Source organism: Brachypodium distachyon, chromosome 3, assembly GCF_000005505.3.
Source record: "Brachypodium distachyon strain Bd21 chromosome 3, Brachypodium_distachyon_v3.0, whole genome shotgun sequence".
Taxonomy (NCBI): Eukaryota; Viridiplantae; Streptophyta; class Magnoliopsida; order Poales; family Poaceae; genus Brachypodium; species Brachypodium distachyon.
Window position 1 is genome coordinate 16326707 of NC_016133.3, and position 20229 is coordinate 16346935.

At 41.2% G+C, this 20229-nt stretch overlaps 2 protein-coding genes and 1 non-coding gene across 3 annotated transcripts; 2 read left to right on the forward strand and 1 right to left on the reverse strand.

Annotated features, from left to right (window-relative positions):
- Positions 1–1444: 1444 nt before the first annotated feature.
- On the forward strand, positions 1445–4903 carry LOC100836264. The gene is made up of 3 exons (XM_003573502.4): positions 1445–1883; positions 4190–4238; positions 4539–4903. Exons 1-3 carry the CDS (start codon positions 1528–1530, stop codon positions 4608–4610), a joined length of 477 nt encoding a protein of 158 aa, XP_003573550.1. The 5' UTR covers positions 1445–1527; the 3' UTR covers positions 4611–4903.
- Positions 4904–5146: 243 nt separating this feature from the next.
- TRNAR-UCU lies at positions 5147–5218 on the forward strand. The gene has a single exon. It is a non-coding gene; the product is annotated as a tRNA-Arg (tRNA).
- Positions 5219–5683: 465 nt separating this feature from the next.
- On the reverse strand, positions 5684–6227 carry LOC100836569. Its single transcript, XM_003573503.4, has one exon. The coding sequence runs from the start codon at positions 6091–6093 to the stop codon at positions 5854–5856; it is 240 nt and encodes a 79-aa protein (XP_003573551.1). The 5' UTR covers positions 6094–6227; the 3' UTR covers positions 5684–5853.
- Positions 6228–20229: the final 14002 nt, after the last annotated feature.

The following is a 20229-nucleotide window of genomic DNA, read 5'->3' on the forward strand; positions in this document are numbered from 1 at the left end:
AGTTTTCTATTAAATCTCTTTATAATATGCTTAAGGATAAATAGGTCAGAATACCATATATACAGTTGTGGAAAATAAAGATCCCTTTGAAAGTTAAAAAAATTCTGTGGTTAATATGCAAGGATAGCATATTGACAAGGGATAATTTAGCAAAACGGGGCTGAGTAGGCTCTGCAAAGTGTGAATTTTGTGATGCCCAAGAGAGTATTGATTATCTTTTATTTGAATGCTCAGCAGCTAAGGTGTGTTGGAAGGTAATGTGTTGCTCTTCTGACATTGGTAGTACCCCTAGTTCAGTTAAGGACCTGTTGGATGTCCGGATGTTACAGTTTAGGGGGCGCCAGTGAGGGCTTGTGGCTGTTGGCGTCGCTGCACTCTGCTGGAGCATCTGGAGATGTCAGAATGATTCTTATTTTAAGGGATTAGTACTTAAATAACCTACTAATATTCTGTTTTCTGTTTGTCACTGGATTAATTTCTGAGCTGGGCTACAAAAGGAAGCGGATCGTGATAAGCTCAGGGATGGCGCATCCAGGCTATCCAAGGTCGCGTTTGATGTGTCTCATGTTCATAGCGCTTGGAGGGAGGCGACGATGAGAGATACAAGCTGATGCACAATATCAAAAGAAGTCATCGAAGTGCCTGTATTTGCATGTCGTCGACCCAGTGCCTTTTATATTTCCTGTTAGAACCTTTTATGGTTTCATGGAGTATTGGTTCATAATGCCCAGTTATTGTAATTTTTCTGTTGGACCTCTATATCACACATACTATTGCGGTTTCATTAAGGAAATCGGGAGCTGAGCTCCTTAGTTCTAAAAAAAAGATATATAGATCTGTATGGATCTGCTAATTCCAACGAAAACACAGGGGCTAGCACCAGTCCGCGCATGGCCGATATTTAGGTATTTTCTCCGTTTCATAATTTTTGTCGAAATCTTACATGTATCTAGATACTTTTAAGAATAGATACATCTATTTTTGTTCAAATTTGAGACAAGAATTATGAAACGGAGGGAGTACTTCTGTATATCAAACTTATGTACGAACATTGTTACGATTAAAAGCCATCAAAACTAATATCCATAAAAATCTACAAATGCACGTACAAACTTGTAAAAATATGTTATAAACTATGTTCACGGCAACAACAACAAAATAAAAATAAATCTGCGTTACATGAATCGCCCAAACAGACTTCATTTTCAGCTACGTGCGGTCCACAGGCTGACAACTTGTGTTTTTTTTACACCCTCTCTTCCGTTTAATTTAATTTTTTTAGTGGATTCCGTTTAATTTAATTTGCAGGTTAATTCTGGACTGAAACAAACATTGGTGGGCCGGAAAACGAGGCCCTCCTGAGACGAGATCACGTGTGGTACCAAGCCCATCTATAGGCCCAGTGGCGGCCCGTGGCAAGTGCTTGGACATCCGATAAATAAACTCCACGCCACTCTTCTCTCTCTCACTATCCCGAACCGCCTCCTCTTCCTCTTCCTCCCAGTCCGCCATTACTGCCCATCTCCCATGGCTCGCAAGCGCCGCCGCCGCCGGGAAACCATCGCCGGATCCGAGCACTCGCTAGACTCGGAGCCCCAAATCACCAACCAACCGCCGCCGCCGCCGGCCGAGGACGAGGGTTCCCAGTCCGAGCAAGCCCGCGGGCAAAAGAGCTTTTTGGAAATGTGCGAGATGTATCCTCTGCTCGCGCAAAATATGGAGCTTCTTGCGGAGGAGCAGCAAAACCCTTCCTTCAGAAACGCCTTCGTCCGAATAGATGCCGAGATAGCGCGTTCGCTTGAGGATCAGCTTGAGTCAGTCAGACAACAAGAGCTCAAGATCCGGATGGAAGTTGAGGGAGCGCTTTCCGATGTTGTGGAAAGGTATGGGATGTGGTTTTTATTATTTTACTTTTTACTATTATTGTTCTGTCCATAGAATACATGAGCGAATTTAACTTTGTTACTCACTTGTGAAATATGATCACTCTCAAAATAGAAAACAATAATCCATAAATTTGGTAGTAATAAAAAATGATTGGGTTCATGTACAAACTCCATTTGACCTACAGATTTGTTGTACTACATTAAATTTGTGTTGAGAGAAGATAGTTAAGCCTCATCCGTAGCACTTCAATATTGGGGCCTTGAATAGTCTATGGTTGTTCCTTTTGGAATTGATACAGCATGAATTTTTGGATGCAAAATTTACTACTCCCTCCATTCCATAAAAGTTGGCACAGATTTCAATTAGAGCTAGTTTAAAGCCGCGCCAATCTTTATGAAACGGAGGGAGTATGTCTTTAGTTTGTTAACTGTATGAGATTTAGGAGTTGCCTTATGCCCGGTATTGATTATTTGATCCACTAATTATATCGCTTGGGTGTCCTGGGACGAAAGTATTCTGCATTTTCAGTGGCAAACCAGGGAGTTTGGCTACATCAGAGTACAAGATTTATTATAGGATGATTGAAAGTAGGGGATGGCTAGACAGTGCGCAGTTACAATTTAGAGCTACGGGGTGCTCGCTTCCGATAGTCGTAATTAGGAAACCCTATGTCTGACGCGTTTCCTACAATTTAGAGCTACGGGGTGCTCGCTTCTGACAGCCCTAATTCGGAAACCCTATGTCTGACATGTTTCCTGCAATTTTAGAGCTACGGGGTGCTCGCTTCCGACGGCCGTAATTAGAAAATCGTATGTCTGACACGTTTCTTTAAAGGATAGGACTCCTTTCTGCTCGCGCTGGGCACTAACTATCCATGTCACTCCATAATTATCACTAGCTGTGGGCAAAATTTACACCACCTGCCCTCAAATCTAAACCTACATGTATCCACCATTCAAAAAAGAACTCTGCTTCTCACCACTGAAACTGGTACCCAAATACACTGGAAATCCTCATGATCAATTTGATGGACATGTAGCGAGAGTTATGCAGCAAGTAGTCAACTAAAAAGATGACAAGTGTTATATTTCCATCATAAGCAAACTGTCAAACTTCTGCACAAAGCAGAGGGGCGAGCATACTGAAAAGGTAAGAGGACGTAAAAAAGAACCCTAGTAATCACGTACGGAACAAGAATATACCTATGGTGGTCCTATTGCTGAGTCAGAAGCTACAGGAAGTAATTCTGGAGAAATGCCCAGGATAAACTTTGACATGGAAACACCGAATGCTTCAGCTTGATCTACTGTTTTCCCTGTTAATCCACTATGTGCATTGTAACTACAATCAAGAAAACTGCTATTGCTGGTGACACATTTTTGGATTGGCAATTTTTTGCACGTTGCTATATCCTTAAAAGGTAGTCATTATTAACTTATTTCATAGTTAGAAGAACACATGGTTAGTGACATAAACTACTAGATGCAAGTTTTCTGATATGCTTCTTTCCATGAGAGCATGTAGTTGACATAAGGGAGTTGATACTGGTATGGGGCTTGGGGTGGCAGGCTGTCTTGCTTGATCAATCCATCAGAGCGCAAACGCGCACTCGTTAAGATCAGTACTGCCCGTGCAGAAAGTAGATTTCACGTTGACAGTATCGCATTTTGTTTCATTAAAATATTAATTAATCTATGTTCTTTTAGTCCTGACTTTCTTGCTGTAAATATTTGCTGTGCACTGCTATGGTCTTTTTCTTTATCTCTGTGTAAACACTTTGTTTTTTACATTGTTTTCCAATCTTAATGCTTCCCTTTCTCTTTCCATATAAGCAAATGGTAGGCTGTGTGCATTTTTGTTCTAGTTATGGGAAAGACACTTATGGTAGCTTAGGTTCTTACTTAATCTCTCCTTTCTGTTCTAGTTGATTGCTGGATTTCTGGTAGCATGATTGTGTAATTTGTTGCCTATTAGGTTTATTTTACAAGTCATGGTATTATAACTAGATACTAGAAGGCCATTTTTTGTTCCAGTAATGGGAAAGGATTCCTGCTGCTCATATATGCAACACGATAAAAATAATTACATTTCAACTTGCAGCTATCATATTACTAGTCCAAATACAGTTCTTTGTTACATGAATATTGTTGTTGTTTATTGGTTTGAATTCCCTTTGCAACGCCCAGGGTATTATCTAGTTTCATAGGGCAACAAGATACCAAAAAGGCAAAGTAACTTGTCTTGCCAAAAGATAATCACCCTTTTTATCGCTAAGTTGATTTTTCAATTTATTTCATTGCAGATGTAAAGTTCGCCATGGTTACTTGAGCTTTCACAACCTGCACAGACCAGTAAGTTCTGTTTAACATGATTTATGTAAAATTTGATCATTTTTATTTGCAAACAATATTTAATGTAAAGGAAGTATAATCTCTCTGAAGATATCTTAAAACCCATCAATTCCACATGACCATTGGATGGTCAAGTGTCATTTTGTGATTTGTCTGTGTTCGAGAAATTTTTTCTTTCACCCTAGAGTATTAACCACACGAGTTTAGGAATTTTATTCAGTATAAAAGCCTTGTTCTATTTGTATAATCTGTGTTGGTTTATTCCTCACAACTTTGTACTTTGTTTTTTTAATCTAACAGCAAGTGATGGCGAAGAAAAGGGGTCATGGAACCATGAAGGATGCGCTCATCAATGTTGGAAGACATGATTAGTGGGCAAGGTAACGAGGACATGGGTGATGCCGTGATGAAGTGGTCTGCAGCAAATTGTGTTTTTGACTTCTTGCTGGCCAATGGTTAGTTTGTAGTCCAGGCAACATTGTCCGTAATGACCTGATGTCATGTTGCATTTGGAATGGTCAAATGTGTGCCAACTTCTCTGTACCGTTGCCTGCCTGGCCCTCTGGTCTTGACATCATGCTGCGTGGTCACTGGTTTGGACGAATAAGTTATTTTGTTATGCTTTGCATGTTAAAAATGAGATGACGGCGTCAAGATTAGGATTAGTGTGACCGCCAGCGGTTGCTAGCAACCACATCAAGAATCTATTGCCAAAAGGCGCTTGTTCAGAGGTATGCCGTCGGACATGCACCTCCCTGTCTTACACTGCTTAAATCAGAGCGTAGATTCCCACTAGCATTTGTATATGGGTTTTTTTATTTCCTAAAAGAGTTTCGTTCTAACAGTTTTTTCTCGGAACAAGAAAATACTAATGAAAAGCGTCCATTGTCTAAAAATACTAATGAAAAGCGTCCATTGTCTAATGGATAGGACAGAGGTCTTCTAAACCTTTGGTATAGGTTCAAATCCTGTTGGACGCAATCTTATTTCTATCTATTCTTTAAATAACTATATTGAAAACTAAGAAAAAAAATTTTGATGATTTAAATCAAAAAAATTTCTCAACAATTCCTCTTCTACTAACAAGAGTAGACATGCTAAATTTATGTTTGTTCCTGAAGGGAAAACCGTTCGAGCTGTTCCTGAATAGCTTCCTTCAAAAGGATTTCCGCTTGCTCGGTGAATGTCTTGCTAGAAGATATAATTTCTTTGAATTGAGGTTTAGTATCTTTTAGGTTTTTACGTAACTTACCTAGAAATTTATTTACCTGTTCAAGAGATAAGAGTGCGAGGTTCTGGACTTTGATTAATCGATGGAGATACGAGTAAATTTAGTCAAATCCTTAACTACCGCAGCTTACTTCGACGCGTCGTAATGATTCCGTCCAACTGATGAACGACATCGTCTTCCTTGGGGGAGTTAAAAAGCAGTCCGACAGAAATACTGAGTAAGTAGGAAACAATTATCCTTTTTTAGAATGAACAGAACAGAACAGAATCAAGTAAATTAGCAAGCACTCGCCAATTTATTTCCCCTAATTTTGACCATCTAATAATGCAACCAAACCAACCAAGGAGATGAATAGAATGACACACATGGACGGAAACAAATCTGTTACATGAGGCCCGGGCGAGAATGGAAGGGGAAGTGCGGCGTCGTCAGGGCAGCCCGGTCAAGGTTGCTGCTCCTCTTCTTCTTCTCCTCCTTTACCACCGGTTGCTTCTTCCCCTGTTTCGCCGGCTGCTTCTTCTTGCTATTGCCACCAGAAGAACCATTCGCAGACGACGCTGATGAAGAGACAGAGTTGTTCTTGGGGAGCACCTTGGGGACTGACGGCACGCAAAAGAAGCCCATGGCTGCCACTACTCTGTTCTTCTTCTTCAACTAACAGCTTCTATAAAGCTCTCTCTGTTTTTCTTCAGCTTATATAAAGCTCTGTTGTTCTTTCTGTTCTCTGTGTGTGTTGGTACTAAAGGAGAGGATCATGGCGACCCTTTTATAGTGAACCAGTGCACTTGCTGCTGCTCCAAGCTTCCAGCGGAAGGTTGCTACTCAGAAACTGCTCCCTAATTTTTCCGTTTAATGTTGACACGTGCATCTATCTCGCTTTCCATCGGCAGTGACGCACGCATATAGGCTAGGCGCGGGGTGCAAGCACCTTGTGGTGGCCAGCCTGAGGGACTGACATTGGGGCAGGTAAAATCCTATGTCCCCACCTGTCAGTGAAAGAGGTACATGGTGCGGCATGTATGTCTCGTTTCCTCGGGGACCGCTGAATTTTTCCTTGGCGTTGCAGCTGGCAGTTGTCTTGGTCAGGTGCCGTTGATGCGTTGACTGAAGCACGTGGGGTAAGATGAGGTGAGCTTCCTTGGCAGTCAAGCTTCTCAGATAGAACAGACAAATTCTTTCTTTCACTCGTAGTATTATCCAAAGCGATTTTGTTCATTTGGATTGGAAATGACAACTCTGCCAGTCATCTGTTCGGGTAGAAAGTGGGTGGAAGCCCTTTTGTTTTGACCATGCATCTTCTTCTCTCACATTTTTTTTCTCCTGGGATAGAAAGTGGGTGGAGGAACTCGTTTGCTTGAATCTAAAGTTTAACGGACCAAGTAAATATTGTTATTTTTAGATTAGGTCATACAAGTAATGTACTATTTGAATTTTATTCCTCACAACTTTGTACTTTGCTTTTTTAATCTAACAGCAATGATGGCGAAGAAAAGGGGTCATCTTAAAACCCATCAATCCCACATCAAGTGTCATGGAACCCTGAAGGATGATCCGTAATGTTGGAATATATGATTAGTGGTCAAGGTAACGGGGACATGTTAAACCTTTTGGCGTTATGTTAGGATTTCGCAGGCGCGGAAAATGGTGATGCCATGGCCTTGGCCATGTACGAGGTGTGCTTCTTGGCAGGCAGGCTTCTCAGATAAAACAAACTTCTTTCTTTCATTTTTCTATATTTTCCAGGAAAACGATTTTGTTCATGTGGACTGAAAATCAAAGCTCGGCCAATCATCTCTTGGGATAGAAACTGGGTGGAAGCCGTTTTCGTTTTGTTTTGACCATGCATTTTTCTCTTCTCTCGCAATTTGGGCCAGAACTATTGAGCGCACGTGCCCATGGGAAATATTGCGTGCGGCGTCTCATCTGCTAGCTAAATCCATGTGATTTACTTCATTATTTTTTAATAATTTTTTATCTCTTAAACCGTGCACATGATTGGCGATCCGTTTTCACCCTTGGTTTGTGTCGAGATCTACAAAGCTATATCCCGCTATGTTTTGACAAAAAAAAATTAAAACGTTATCAGGTTATGTTACTTGTTACCAGATTATGACCACGTAGTTACCATGTTAATATCACCTGGTTACCAACCATTTTGTGTGAGATCGAGATAGGCAATCACACCGGGGGGGGGGGGGGGGGTTGAATGATTGCGCGGAAGCAAATTAAAACTTTTCTCGAAATTTCAAACCCTAAATCACCTTTCTGTCCGTGATAGTAAAACAGCCGTAACTTTTGATTAGATGAACCAAAAAATATGTACGAATATGAAAAAGAAAGGTATTGAAATTATCTAACCAATGCAATAAGAATCAGCTCAATTGGACTTACCAATAAAAAGATATGATCAAATCTGTAACAGCTGACAGAAAGTTACGAGAATTAATCTATAATCGATTTCGAGAAATAACAAGAAAGATGAAGTAATCGCGATCTTTCTTGATCTCGTGGTAAACGTGCAGCAAAGTATTATGAACTTGTGATAAACCTGCAGCAAAGTGTTAGAAAGATCTAGCACGAAGAATCCACGAAGATCCGAGAAGAACAGAGATGACACCGCCAACGAATCTCTTTATTGCAACGATGTCGATCGATTACAAAAGATGCAACCATGCATCCAAGAACTCTCCAAAAATTGATCTAAATCTAAAACTCTGAGTTTCTTCACGTCCTTGCTAAAAGTCTAGCTAGGACGTCCTTTATTTCTAAGGGAAAATCCGCGACCCTAAAACGAGTCCGAATCCAACACGAACTCCTCTGTCCCGGTCGTTATTCTGTCCGTGGGGCCCACAGACGATCTCGGATTGAGATGACTCCAAAAGCAAAGTTGTTCGCCTCGACGACGCTCACAACTTTCATGTGGACGACTTTTACATCGGACGCCATATTGATGACGCTACAGTTTAATTTTAAACAGCTCTCATCCAGCCACGACTAGACCTACATGTTTTCTCCATGCCATCAACTCTTCTTGTGACGTCTTCAAAACTCGACCATCACGTGTCGAATATCTCCAGTACCGTACATCTTCGGTATAAACAACGTCAACAAACCGGTGCCCTGCCGGATCATCGTAGTCTTCACTTACATTGTTACTTCGCACGAACATCCCGCATGATTTTGATCCCTCGACCTCAGCTCCTCCCAAGTTTCATCCCTCGATCCCGTCATCGACCACGTTCCTCTAGCTCCGGTAACTCCTGAAAGTGAACACACAAATAATCAGTACGAGCACAAATTCGCGACTTGACTCAGGGTAAGTTTCACACAACTCACGCCATATTTTCACATAAGAAACTAATGGATCAACACACCACTAGCAAAGCACTAAGTCCAAACAAGATACATGTCATCACATAAGTATCCATATTATCAAAGTATCCACATCAATGTTTCACCTCAAACACTTGACAATGTTACACATCACATATGATTTCACACTTTGTTACCAGTTTGGCTTAAGTATCCACATGCACCTATGTAAAAGACTAAGATCGTTGTATTTCTATGTTCCGATGACATCTTTTACTTGTCCAAACGTTTCAGTACTCATTTTCTGATGATAACATTGGTATGAATAAATACATGTTTTTTACTTGATAGCCCGTGCGTTGCAATGGAACAACAAAATAAAATGACTCACTTAAAGACATGCATCAAAACTTTCTCTCTCTCTCCCCCTCTCTCTTGTCTTCTTTGACGATCATTAAACATCCCATTAAAAAAAGTTCTCTTACGAAAATTTGGTATATATACTCTACTCTCAGAAGTAATAGGCAACTACGGTCTCGAAAAAAAAGAATAGACGACTAATTAAAGTAAATCACCTGGTCAATAAAACTAAAAATACAGTAAACCATTATCTCCCTGACACATTCAAAGTTCAAACCACATATCTTCATGGACATTGCATATCTGAGGCTTTAACTTATGAGAACTTTTCTTTCTCGAAACCTAAACCAGAAATCACAACGTTCCACAAGACGGCATCCAATTTGAGTCAGTTGTAACTTGTAAGCAAAGTACCCATAAGCCCTAGTAAGCATTGCACACGGATTTTTAAAGCTTTGAAGCTGGACGAGATCGATCTCATCCACTCCGCTATCAAGCCAATGCTAGAACCAACGCCACCTCCAAGGGCCGAAACTTTGTGCCACCGGTAAACACCGCTCCAAAACCTCACCTTACGCCCCCGACCAATCCCCACGCCTCAGCTTACAAATCTCCAACCTCACACGAACAGATTTTTGGATAAGACTCACACGAACAGATCAAACCACCAAAGCTGCCCGTAACAAAGCAGCAGCATCTAGGTGCCTGGTCGGAGCCCTGGGGCATGAACTCTGTACATCCCCGGGGACACGCCGAGGTCGGCGGTGTTGAGCTGAGGAACCGCGTGGGCGTGGCGACGTCCACCAAGCGCACGAAGGCGCACGCGTCGAGGTCCGGCATGATCAGCGCAGCTAGCAGGCTGGGCTTTTCTCTCAGTGTGTGTATGCGTTTCTTTGAGATCACGATAAAATGGATTGTTTTTTCTGCAGGTAAAAAGGATCGTGTTGTAACTACAAGAACATCAACTCGCAAAATTTAGCGCACGACGTGGTAAAATTCATACGCAAATGCCGAAGAAGAATACTCTGCAACAAATTGCGCCTGTAACTATAAGGCAGATTTTCACGTACCTAATACTCCGTCTGCCCTTAATGGAGTATTAGAGAAGGGCAATCCTTACTTTTCACATTTTCATACATTAGTAAAAAATAAATTAGAGTTTCTCTCCTTCCTAATCGATTAGAGCGCCGCCGCCTGCTTCCTCGTCACAGATCGCCGCCGTCCTCCACTCTCATCACAGCGCGCCGCCGTTCTGCTCCCTCTCTCCGGCGACCGCTCGTCGTCACTAGCCTCCTGCCTGGGCGAGGTTAACGGACGCCTGATCTGGGCACTGGGGAGTGGGGCTACCTCGCGACCGACTCGCCTTCGTGCTGCGCGCGGTGTGCCTCGCTGCCGGGTTTGTGTCCTTGGTGACGCTCTTCAGGCTCAACCGCAGGTCACCATTCTGGATGTTTCTATTCTGCGCGGCGCTCCTGGTCGCCGTGGCGGTCGCCTACGACTATCTCGAGGTCGTCTGCGCGGCGGTGCCTCCAGCGTCGGTCGGGAGACAGAGGCGCAGCGGGGTGCGCGTGACGGCAGGAAGACACAGTGGGCTCTCTGCGCGGCTGCGACGTGGGCACTGAGCGGTCGCACTGGCGATGTGCACCTCACGACGATGTGGTCTCCCGTGACCGTGGTGGTGTTTGTGGGGGGCGGGGCGTCTGCCGTTGCATTGGCGGCTTGGTAGTGTCTGCAGTGGACGAGCTGATAGGTGGAGACGACACGGGAGAAGGCGCGGCGGCCGTGGAGTACCCCAGCCCACCGTCGCCACCAGGCCCGGCGAGGCCGCCGCGACGACCCTCGTGCGAACCATCTGCGACCAGCGAGGTCGCTCGTTCCATCACCATGCGCTGGCGTGTCCGGTGGACTCGACAGCTCCGCTACTTTGCTGCCTCCGCCGCCATCGAGGAGGCCTGCAATCGGGGCCACGGGGATCGACGGGATACAGTTTTACCCCTGTCTGCGGAATACTCCGTCTCATTTCCACCTGATACTCCACACGCCCAAATTAGAGTATCAGGGAGTACTAACTCATGTGAGCCCTTAGATCAAAGTAAATGGGCGGCTCAAATTAATCTTGGGGTACTGTAGAATAGCCCAACTATAAAAACATCACGTTGCAAAAATTAAGCTAATTATTAATCTAAGTTGGAGTTGCAAAAAGTCAGCACACAAATTTCACTCGTAATTTATGAAGAGACATTAAGTTGCAACTGCAAAAAAGAAGCAAAAAATTAAATTTTTAATTGCTAAACTAAGTTGTGGTTGAAAAAAGTCAGCACAGAAATTTTGCTTGTAATTTGTGAAAAGATACTAAAGATGCAACTGCAGAAATGAAACTCAAAGTGTGCATTTATTAAAGAAAAATAGAGACCTGAAATAACACATCAACTACTTCCGATTAACATAGCTAGAGAAACTAAATCAATGAAATATAAAGAAAAACATACATGGCAAATATTAATTTAGAAGATGCACTTACCCTAACTACATACTCTTAACATTGCATATAAAAAAAAGAGAAGAGGTAATGAAAACAAAGAAAAGCGAAGAGAAACAAGAATAATAATAAGAAAAGCGAAGATAAACAAGAATAATAATAAGAAAAGTGAAGCAAGTTATAAATAAGAAACCAAAAATAGAAAGAAAAAACAGGAAAACAAAAAAATACCCGGAAAAAATGAAACACTGAGAACTCGAACATCCAACTTTGGAATGACCACACTAACCACCAGGCCAACAAGCTAATGCTATCCTAATTCAGTAGTTCCGCTATTCAATCTGTATTCGCACAACTTCAACACGGATCTTGGCACAAGATCGGACGGTCCACACCATTGACTGAGAAATAACAATTCTCAGGCGACCGAGAATTAGCAAAACCGATTAAATAACTAATTGGCTTCATCTTTTAAATATTGCTTAATGTTTCAGATTTAACAAGTTGGCCAATCAAATGTTGACACATGTCACCCTTGCTTGGCTTGTCAGTTGTTGATACGTGTTACCCTTACTTTTGTTATTCCGTTGCAACACACGGGCATTTCAGCTAGTTATGTCAAATATCTACATGATCTTTTTAGGTCGTTAACTATATGGAGATATCTCTAGAAGTATCAGTGTAACTATATAGCAACATATCATTAGATGTACTATATCAAACCGTACTGCAAAAATGGCTACAACACCAACTATACAATGGTTTGTAACTGCACATCATTCAAGTTGTCTCTCAAACTCGGTGGTTATATAAAGGAGAATATTAGAGCGTCAATATATAGCTATTGTATCATTATATATATAGCCAACAAATCAATTGGAGTGTGCTACTTCGTATAACTCCAATAATCTATTAAAACATGTTATTTAATGTGATAAAGTACAGTCCAATATCTAGAAAAAAATAAATATTTTTTAAATTCATTAAAAAAATATTTTGTAACCATAAGAAAATTTTGAACATTACATGTCTATGTATTTCGTTCTTATTTATTTTATTTTAGTTTACTAATAGACTCTCCTCTAAAAATAAAATTAGTGTCATGAATGTCAAAATACTATATGATACAAATTGCGCTTGCAAGTGGTGTACTCGTATAAATATTCATCACATGCTCAAAATTACCTTTTTGTCATTCAATTATTTACAGTGCAAATTAGGCATACACCCATGCGGCAATATGCACTCGATTTCATTATTTTTTTGCATCTGTTGTGACAAAAATATGTATTTCATTGGAAGATAGTGTTCGTGGAGAAGGTGGATCTGGATGTTCGGACAAACTGATTTGAGGAGAAAGGAAGAAAATTACCAGGAATATGAGTAGTTGCGCACGGCCAATCAATTATATTGAATCATGTATTGTTTTTTTTCGAGCGGAGCAGACGCAGCGGATTATACCAGCGCAAGATCTGAGGATGTTGCGGGCACGACCTTGTCGTCGCTGGAGCCCTCGGAGTGTGGCAACGGCGGCGGATGCGGATGCCTTGTGCCGCGGCGATTGTGTTGATCGACTTGCGGCTCTCCCACTGGATCACCTCCTCTGAGTTAAACAACATCTCATTGTGCTGTAGCGCGTACAAGATCGAGTCCTGATCCATCGACCCAAATTACAAGCCGAAGGAATGAATAGGACCAAAAAGGGGCCGAAAAAAATCTTAAACAGAAATTAATTAAAAGCAAACAACATGATCGAGATGCTTCTAGAAGGCACATCATGGCGGCGGCGCGGACGAAGATGGACGTTGACAGCGAGCGGTGGGCGGAGGAGGATGCTGGGGAGAAGGCTGCAGGGTGAAGCGGCGAGGCGGCGAGGAGAGACTCCATGGTAACATATACGATAGTTGGTGGGAGACGGGAAGAGGAGAATCTAGGGAGAGAGAGAATCTGGCCGGTGAGAGGTGGCGCGACAACAGAGTGCTTGTGCATGCCTTGATATCTAATTAGTTTCGGATTTGTACCAAAGTCAGGTGTTTGTAAATCCCTCTTGTTCTGTGTGGTCTTGTGCAGTAGAATGTGTAATATATACACACGTATGTTAAAAGTTGTAAACTCAGATTTGCGTGATTGGTTTTGGATAAATCTAACAAATCTGCTTCCCATTTTGATACTGCTTATCAAAACCACGTAGTCGATCATTCGATAAAATATGGTTCCAGCATTGATAACTTGATCACAACTTTATCATTATATACCTACCCCCAAGCGTATAAAGAAAATCTCCCGGGTTCCGTATGTGCATCGACATTGGACTGTTTACCTACCTCCCTTATTAAGCTAGCGTGCGCTATATGATATGTGATCTTCACGATGCATCGAGTCTCGTCTACATGACTCCATCCATCTTGTTCTGATACCGCATAACCAAAGTTGGTACTGAATGGTGCAAGTCGGTACCAAATAGATGTGGTCATTTGGGAAGATCGAGCACGAAGAAAATCAAAAGAACTATTAAGGAATTAAAAATAAAATATAAACTATAAGTCTTGTTGAGGAGTTGCTTTGGTTGAACATTGCTACAAAACAAGGGCCTTATGAAAAATAGATAAAGATATGTCCATATTTTCATTTATTGGGCCACGATTTACTTGTCAATGGTGCAAATTCCGCAACAAACTGAAGATGGGTGGTGGTGGGGGGGGGGGGGGTTGACGATTTTAGATGATATACATTGCGAATTTGCGATTTTCTGAAGACTCGTTGATGCTTACTACTATGCAATATTGGGAAAATTATGGGCAAACAGGACTATTCGTTTAAGTGCCCTCGAATGGGGAACAAAAGCCAAAAAAAAGTTGGAAAATATTCAAAGAAATCTTCCCACTTCCCCATAGAAGTGAACTATCAGAACATAAGATACACACAAATGTCAGCATAATCGAGGCGGAAAATTGCTGACTTGACCTTGTTCAAGCTTGTCCTCGCCATTCACTTTGTAAGACATTTGAATACGCATTGCAAGGTTTCTGCATGTTCAAAGAAATAGAGATAACAAGATAAACTAGCTATAACAATGGGGCAAAAGATAAGTCCAAAACACTGAAGAGAACCATGTACTCAATAATCGTGGCATTCCAGGAATCATGTTTAAGTATCATGCAAAAAGGTACTATCATGGTACGACAAGCTAGATCCCATGTTGATATGTTTTGACAACTTCTTTTTGTCAAATGTTACCAAGTTATGTTACTTGTTATCAGATTATGACTACGTGGTTACCATGTTAATCACCTGGTTACCAACCACTTTGTTACCAGTTTGCTAAGTATCCACATGCACCTACGTAAAAGACTTATTTCTATGTCCCGATGTCATCTTTTACTTGTCCAAACCTTTCGGTACTCATTTTCTGATAATAACATTGCAATGAATAAATAAATGTTTTTTACTTGATAGCCATATATTAACAATGGACCGATTGTTAATATGCTAATCTTTCTCAACTAATATGGTAACCATGATAGTATAATCTGTTAACCGATGGCGTCGGAAAAATATCATCAAAATATAATAAATCGGGATCGGTTAGGGTTCGAAACTCAGGAATTAAGAGGTTAATTTCTAATTCATATTTCGTCTATGAGGTCAGGTTTTAAAATGGACATTTCTCTTCGTCTGAGGAGTTCTTTACCAAAAGTCCTGTCAGCAAAGTTTAACGTGTCTTATAAGTATATATTTAAAGCATAGGAGTATTGATTATCTGAGCAAACACCAAAAAATCAAATTCATGTCTCCAAAGCTTTGGCTTTTGCACATGGTTTGCTTGAAGTCCCAAACAATGATGTGTTATTTCTTGTGTCTGTGCTAAAAGGCTAGCTAATCACGTGGGAAGCTTAATCGTTGGTTCATTTGGACCAACATCTCTTGTGGGCTCAACCTGAATTGAACAATAGAAGTCTGTTTTTTAAATAAAGAAATGCACGTATGTCGGTGAGTAAAAATGAATTCGAAATATTTCATGACGAATTAAATGGAAATATTTCCACCTGATCAATAATCTAAACAACACTCTGTTTTTACTCTTGCAAGATTATTAGATGCCTTGTTGTCTTTTTTTTTGGAGAATTGATGCCTTGTTGTCGTTCACTACGGGCCTCTTCGGGCCGTAAAATTGGAAGGCGCAAGAGAGATTTTGTGAAATCATATGTGATGTGTAACATTGGCACGTGTTTTAGGTGAAACATTGATGTGAATACTTTGTATAATATAGATACTTATGTCATGAGATGTATCTTGTTTGGACTTAGTGCTTTGCTAGTGGTGTGTTGATCCATTAGTTTCTTATATGAAAACATGGTGTGAGTTGTGCGAAACTTACCCCCTCGAGTCAAGTCATGGACTTGTGCTCGTACTGGTTATTTGTGTGTTTGCTTTCAGGTGTTGCCGGAGCTAGAGGAACATGGTCGATGACGGGATCGAGGGACGAAGCTTGGGAGGAGCTGAGGTCGAGGGATCAAGGTCATACGGGACGTTCGTGCGAAGTAACAATGGAAGTGAAGCTTACGATGATCCGGGAGGGCACCAGTTTGTCGTACGTTGTTTATACCAGAGATGTATGGTATTTGAGATATTCGACACGTGATGGTCGAGTTTTGAAGACATCACAAGAAGAGTTGATGGCATGAAGTGGCATCGACGTGAAGACATGTGGGTCCAGCCGTGGTTGGATGAGAGCTGTTTAAAGATTAAACAGTAGCGTCATCAAGATGGCGTCCGATGGAAAAGTGGTCTACATGAAATTTGTGCGGGTCGTCGAGGCAGAACAACTTTTCTTTTGGAGTCATCTCAATCCGAGATCATATGCGGGCCCCATGGGCAGAATACCGACCGGGATAGAGGAGTTCGTGTTGGATTCGGACTCGATTTAGGGTCGCGACTTTTCCCAAATAAATAGAAGGCGTCCTAGCTAGGGTTTTGGCAAGGACGTGAGGGAACTCAGAGCTTTGGATCTAGATCAATTCTTGCAGAGTTCTTGGATGCATGGTTGCATCTTTTGTAATCGATCGACATTGTTGCAATTAAGAGATTTGTTGGCGGTGTCATTTTTGTTCTTCTCTGATCTTCGTGGATTATTCGTGCTAGATCTTTCTAACACTTTGCTGCAGATTTATCACGAGTTCATAATACTTTGCTGCAGGTTTATCACGAGATCAAGGAAAGATCGTGATTACTTCATCTTTCTTGTTATTCCTCGAAATTGATTATAGATTAATTCTCGTAACTTTCTGTCAGCCGTTACTGTTTTGATCATATCTTTTGATTGGTACATACTATTGAGCTGATTTTTGTCGCGTTGGTTAGATGATTTCAATACTTTTCTTTTGCATACTCGTACGTACAGAAAGGTGATTTAGGGTTTGAACTTTCGAGAAAAGTTTTAATTTGCTTCCGCGCAATCATTCACCACCCCCCTCTGATTGCCTATCTTGATCTCACAGATTTGTCTAATGCATCATGGGCCACTTAGAGCAACTAATGGGCCGACTGGAACACAGTCAGATCCATGAGCGATGGGCTGGTATAAATATTGGCCTGCGAGCCGTAACGTAAGGTATCACATACCTTTCCATCTGTCTCTCTCTCGCCCTCCCCTAAAAAAAATCTGTCTCTCTCGCCCCAGCCACTGCCTCCTGCCGTTGAAATGGTTCAGGGTTTTTAGGCCGCATCATCCGCACGGCCAACGCCAGATCCAGCCAGATCCAAAGGTTTTTTTTTTGTTTTTTCTCGCCCTGTGATCTATCCCTCCGATCCTAAATATTTGTCGTTGTTTTAGTTCAAATTTGAAAAATTTAGGATGGGAGGGAGTATCCTCTTGCTTTTTAAAAAAAAATCATCAGATGAGGAAACATCGTCATATGGATCTGCCGCAAATCTCTGTTCTTATTTTGGCAGATACGGGAGCGTTCAATTTTATAAAAAAAAAACATCAGACAGAATGTGTGGTGTTTGCCTCTCATTCTGGTCTTCTTTTTTATTTGATTATATAACATGAGGTGAATAGTATATTGCCCTATACTTGCCAGCGCTCAGATCCGCGGCAAGCTGGTTGCCCTATACTTTTTTATTTCACAATCGCATCACCACACAATTTATACTCATTTCCTTGATTTTGATTCGGAAAAAATGCAAGTCATCGGAGGTAGTGACCCGTTGGGATCCATGCCTGTGACAATTATTATTTTTGTAACGGTACTTCTGATGCCCGACACGAAGATAAATCGAGCAGCTGCTCCACCCACATGCAGCTGCAGGATGGGGGACGTGCGGGATGCGAAACGCCGCTGACACACACTACCAGGATCACAGAATTTAGTGTTTTCATGGAGCTGAAAAAACGCTCTCTTGCAGTGGTCGCCGTCGCCCGTCACACGTACGGCTTATATAGCTTTGAAAAATTGCCAGCAAGAGACCGTGGGTTGCTCATGTATGTATGAGTATGTTTTTTGTTGTTGAGAACACAAATTAATCAATACACACTGCCCGCGTTTATTGAAGACTGAAGTCATGCATGGAAGGTCCGAGCTAGAGTAAAACTGCTAAGCTACAAGAGTATTTTTGTGCCACACATATATTGATTTTTGCCTAACGGGTAATTAATCTAGCTCGTTGCAGAAACCGCAGCCGTCATGGAGAAGGGTTCCCCGTCCGAGCAAGCCCTCAGGCAAGAGAGGTTCGAGGAGATGTGCGGCATGTATCCTTTGCTCGGGCACAGGATGGAGCTCCTCGCGGAGCAAGACCCTTTCTTCAGAAGCGCCTTTGTTCTGCTAGATGCCGAGACGGCGCGTACGCTCGAGGATGAACTTGAGTCATTGAAAGCCGAGGAAATTGAGTCCGAAGCTCCGAAGGCATATGAAGAGTTTGCCAATGATATGGAAAGGTATGACATGTGGTTTTTATTATTTTACTTCTTTTTTTAATATTATTCTATCTATAGACTCATGTGCATATTATGGGATCGGAGGGAGTAGTCATTATTAAGATTTTTCATAGTTAGAAGAACACAAGGTTAGTGACATAAAGTACTAGATGCAAGTTTTGTGATATGCTTCTTTCCTTTCCTTGAGAGTATGTAGTTGACATAAGGGAGTTGATACTGGTGCGGAGCGCAAACGCGCACTTGTTTAAGACTGCCTGTGCAGAAATTAGATTTCATGTTGAAAGTGTTGCATTTTGTTTCGTTAAAAGATTAATTAATCTATGTTCTTCTAGTCCTGACTTTCTTGCTGTAAATATTTGCTGTGCACTGCTATGGTCTTTTTCTTTGTCTTGCTTGATAAATGATAATACCTTATGTCCTTATCCCACTTGTTTCCTTATCTCTGTATAAACACTTTGTTCTTTGACATTGTTTTCCAATCTTAATGCTTCCCTATTCTCTTTCTATATAAGCAAATGGTAAGCTGTGCATTTTTGTTCTAGTTATGGGAAAGACAATTATGGTAGCTTAGGTTCTTACTTAATCTCTCATTTCTGTGCTAATTGATTGCTTGATTTCTCAGGTAGCATGATTGTGTAATTTGTTGCCTATTTGGTTTATTTTGCAAGTCATGGTATTATAACAAGATACTAGAAGGCCATTTTCTAGTTCCGGTAACGGGAAGGATTCCTGCTGATCATATATGCAACACAGTAAAAATAATTACATTACAACCTGCAGCTAATACATTACTAGTCAAAATATAGTTCTTCTTTGTTACATGAATATTACGAATGTTTATTGCTTTGAATCCCCTTTGCAACATCCGGGATATTATCTAGTTTCATAGAGCAATAAGATACCAAAAAGGCAAAGTAATTTACTTGTCTTTGCCATAAAAAATAATTATAGTACCTTTTTTCGTGCTAAGTTGATTTTTCAATTTATTTCATTGCAGATGTAAAGTTCGCCATGGTTACTTGAGCTTTCACAACCTGCATAGACATGTAAGTTCTATTTAACATGATTTATGTAAAATTTGATCATTTATCTTTGCAAACAATATTTAATGTAAAGTAAGTATAATCTCTCTGAAGATATCTTAAAACCCATCAATTCCACATGAGTAAAAATGGTACTTTTATGATTTGTCTATAGCTTTTCACTCCCCACAATGACGCCTGTGTTCGAGAAAGATTTTTCTCTCGCCCTAGAGTATTAAGCACACAAGTTTATGAATTTTATTCGCTATAAAAGCCTTGTTCTATTTGAATACTGTGTGTTGGTTTGTTCCACACAACTTTATACTCCGTACTTTGTTTTCTAATCTAACAGCAAGTGATGGCGAAGAAAAGGGGCCATGGAACCCTGAAGGATGCTCAGTAATGTTGGAAGATATGATTAGTGGTCAAGATAACGGGGGGACATAGTTAAATCTTTTGGCGTTAGGATTTCGCAGTTTAGCTTCTGGAGCAGAAAATGGCGATGCCGTGTTCTGCAGCAAATTGTGTTTTGCCTCCTTGGTGGTCAATGGTTAGTCATGAGCGGTAAATAGCAGAACTCTGGTGTGTCTCTAATGACCTGATGTCATGTTTGTTTGACCAAATGTGTGCCAACTTGTCTGTACTGTTGT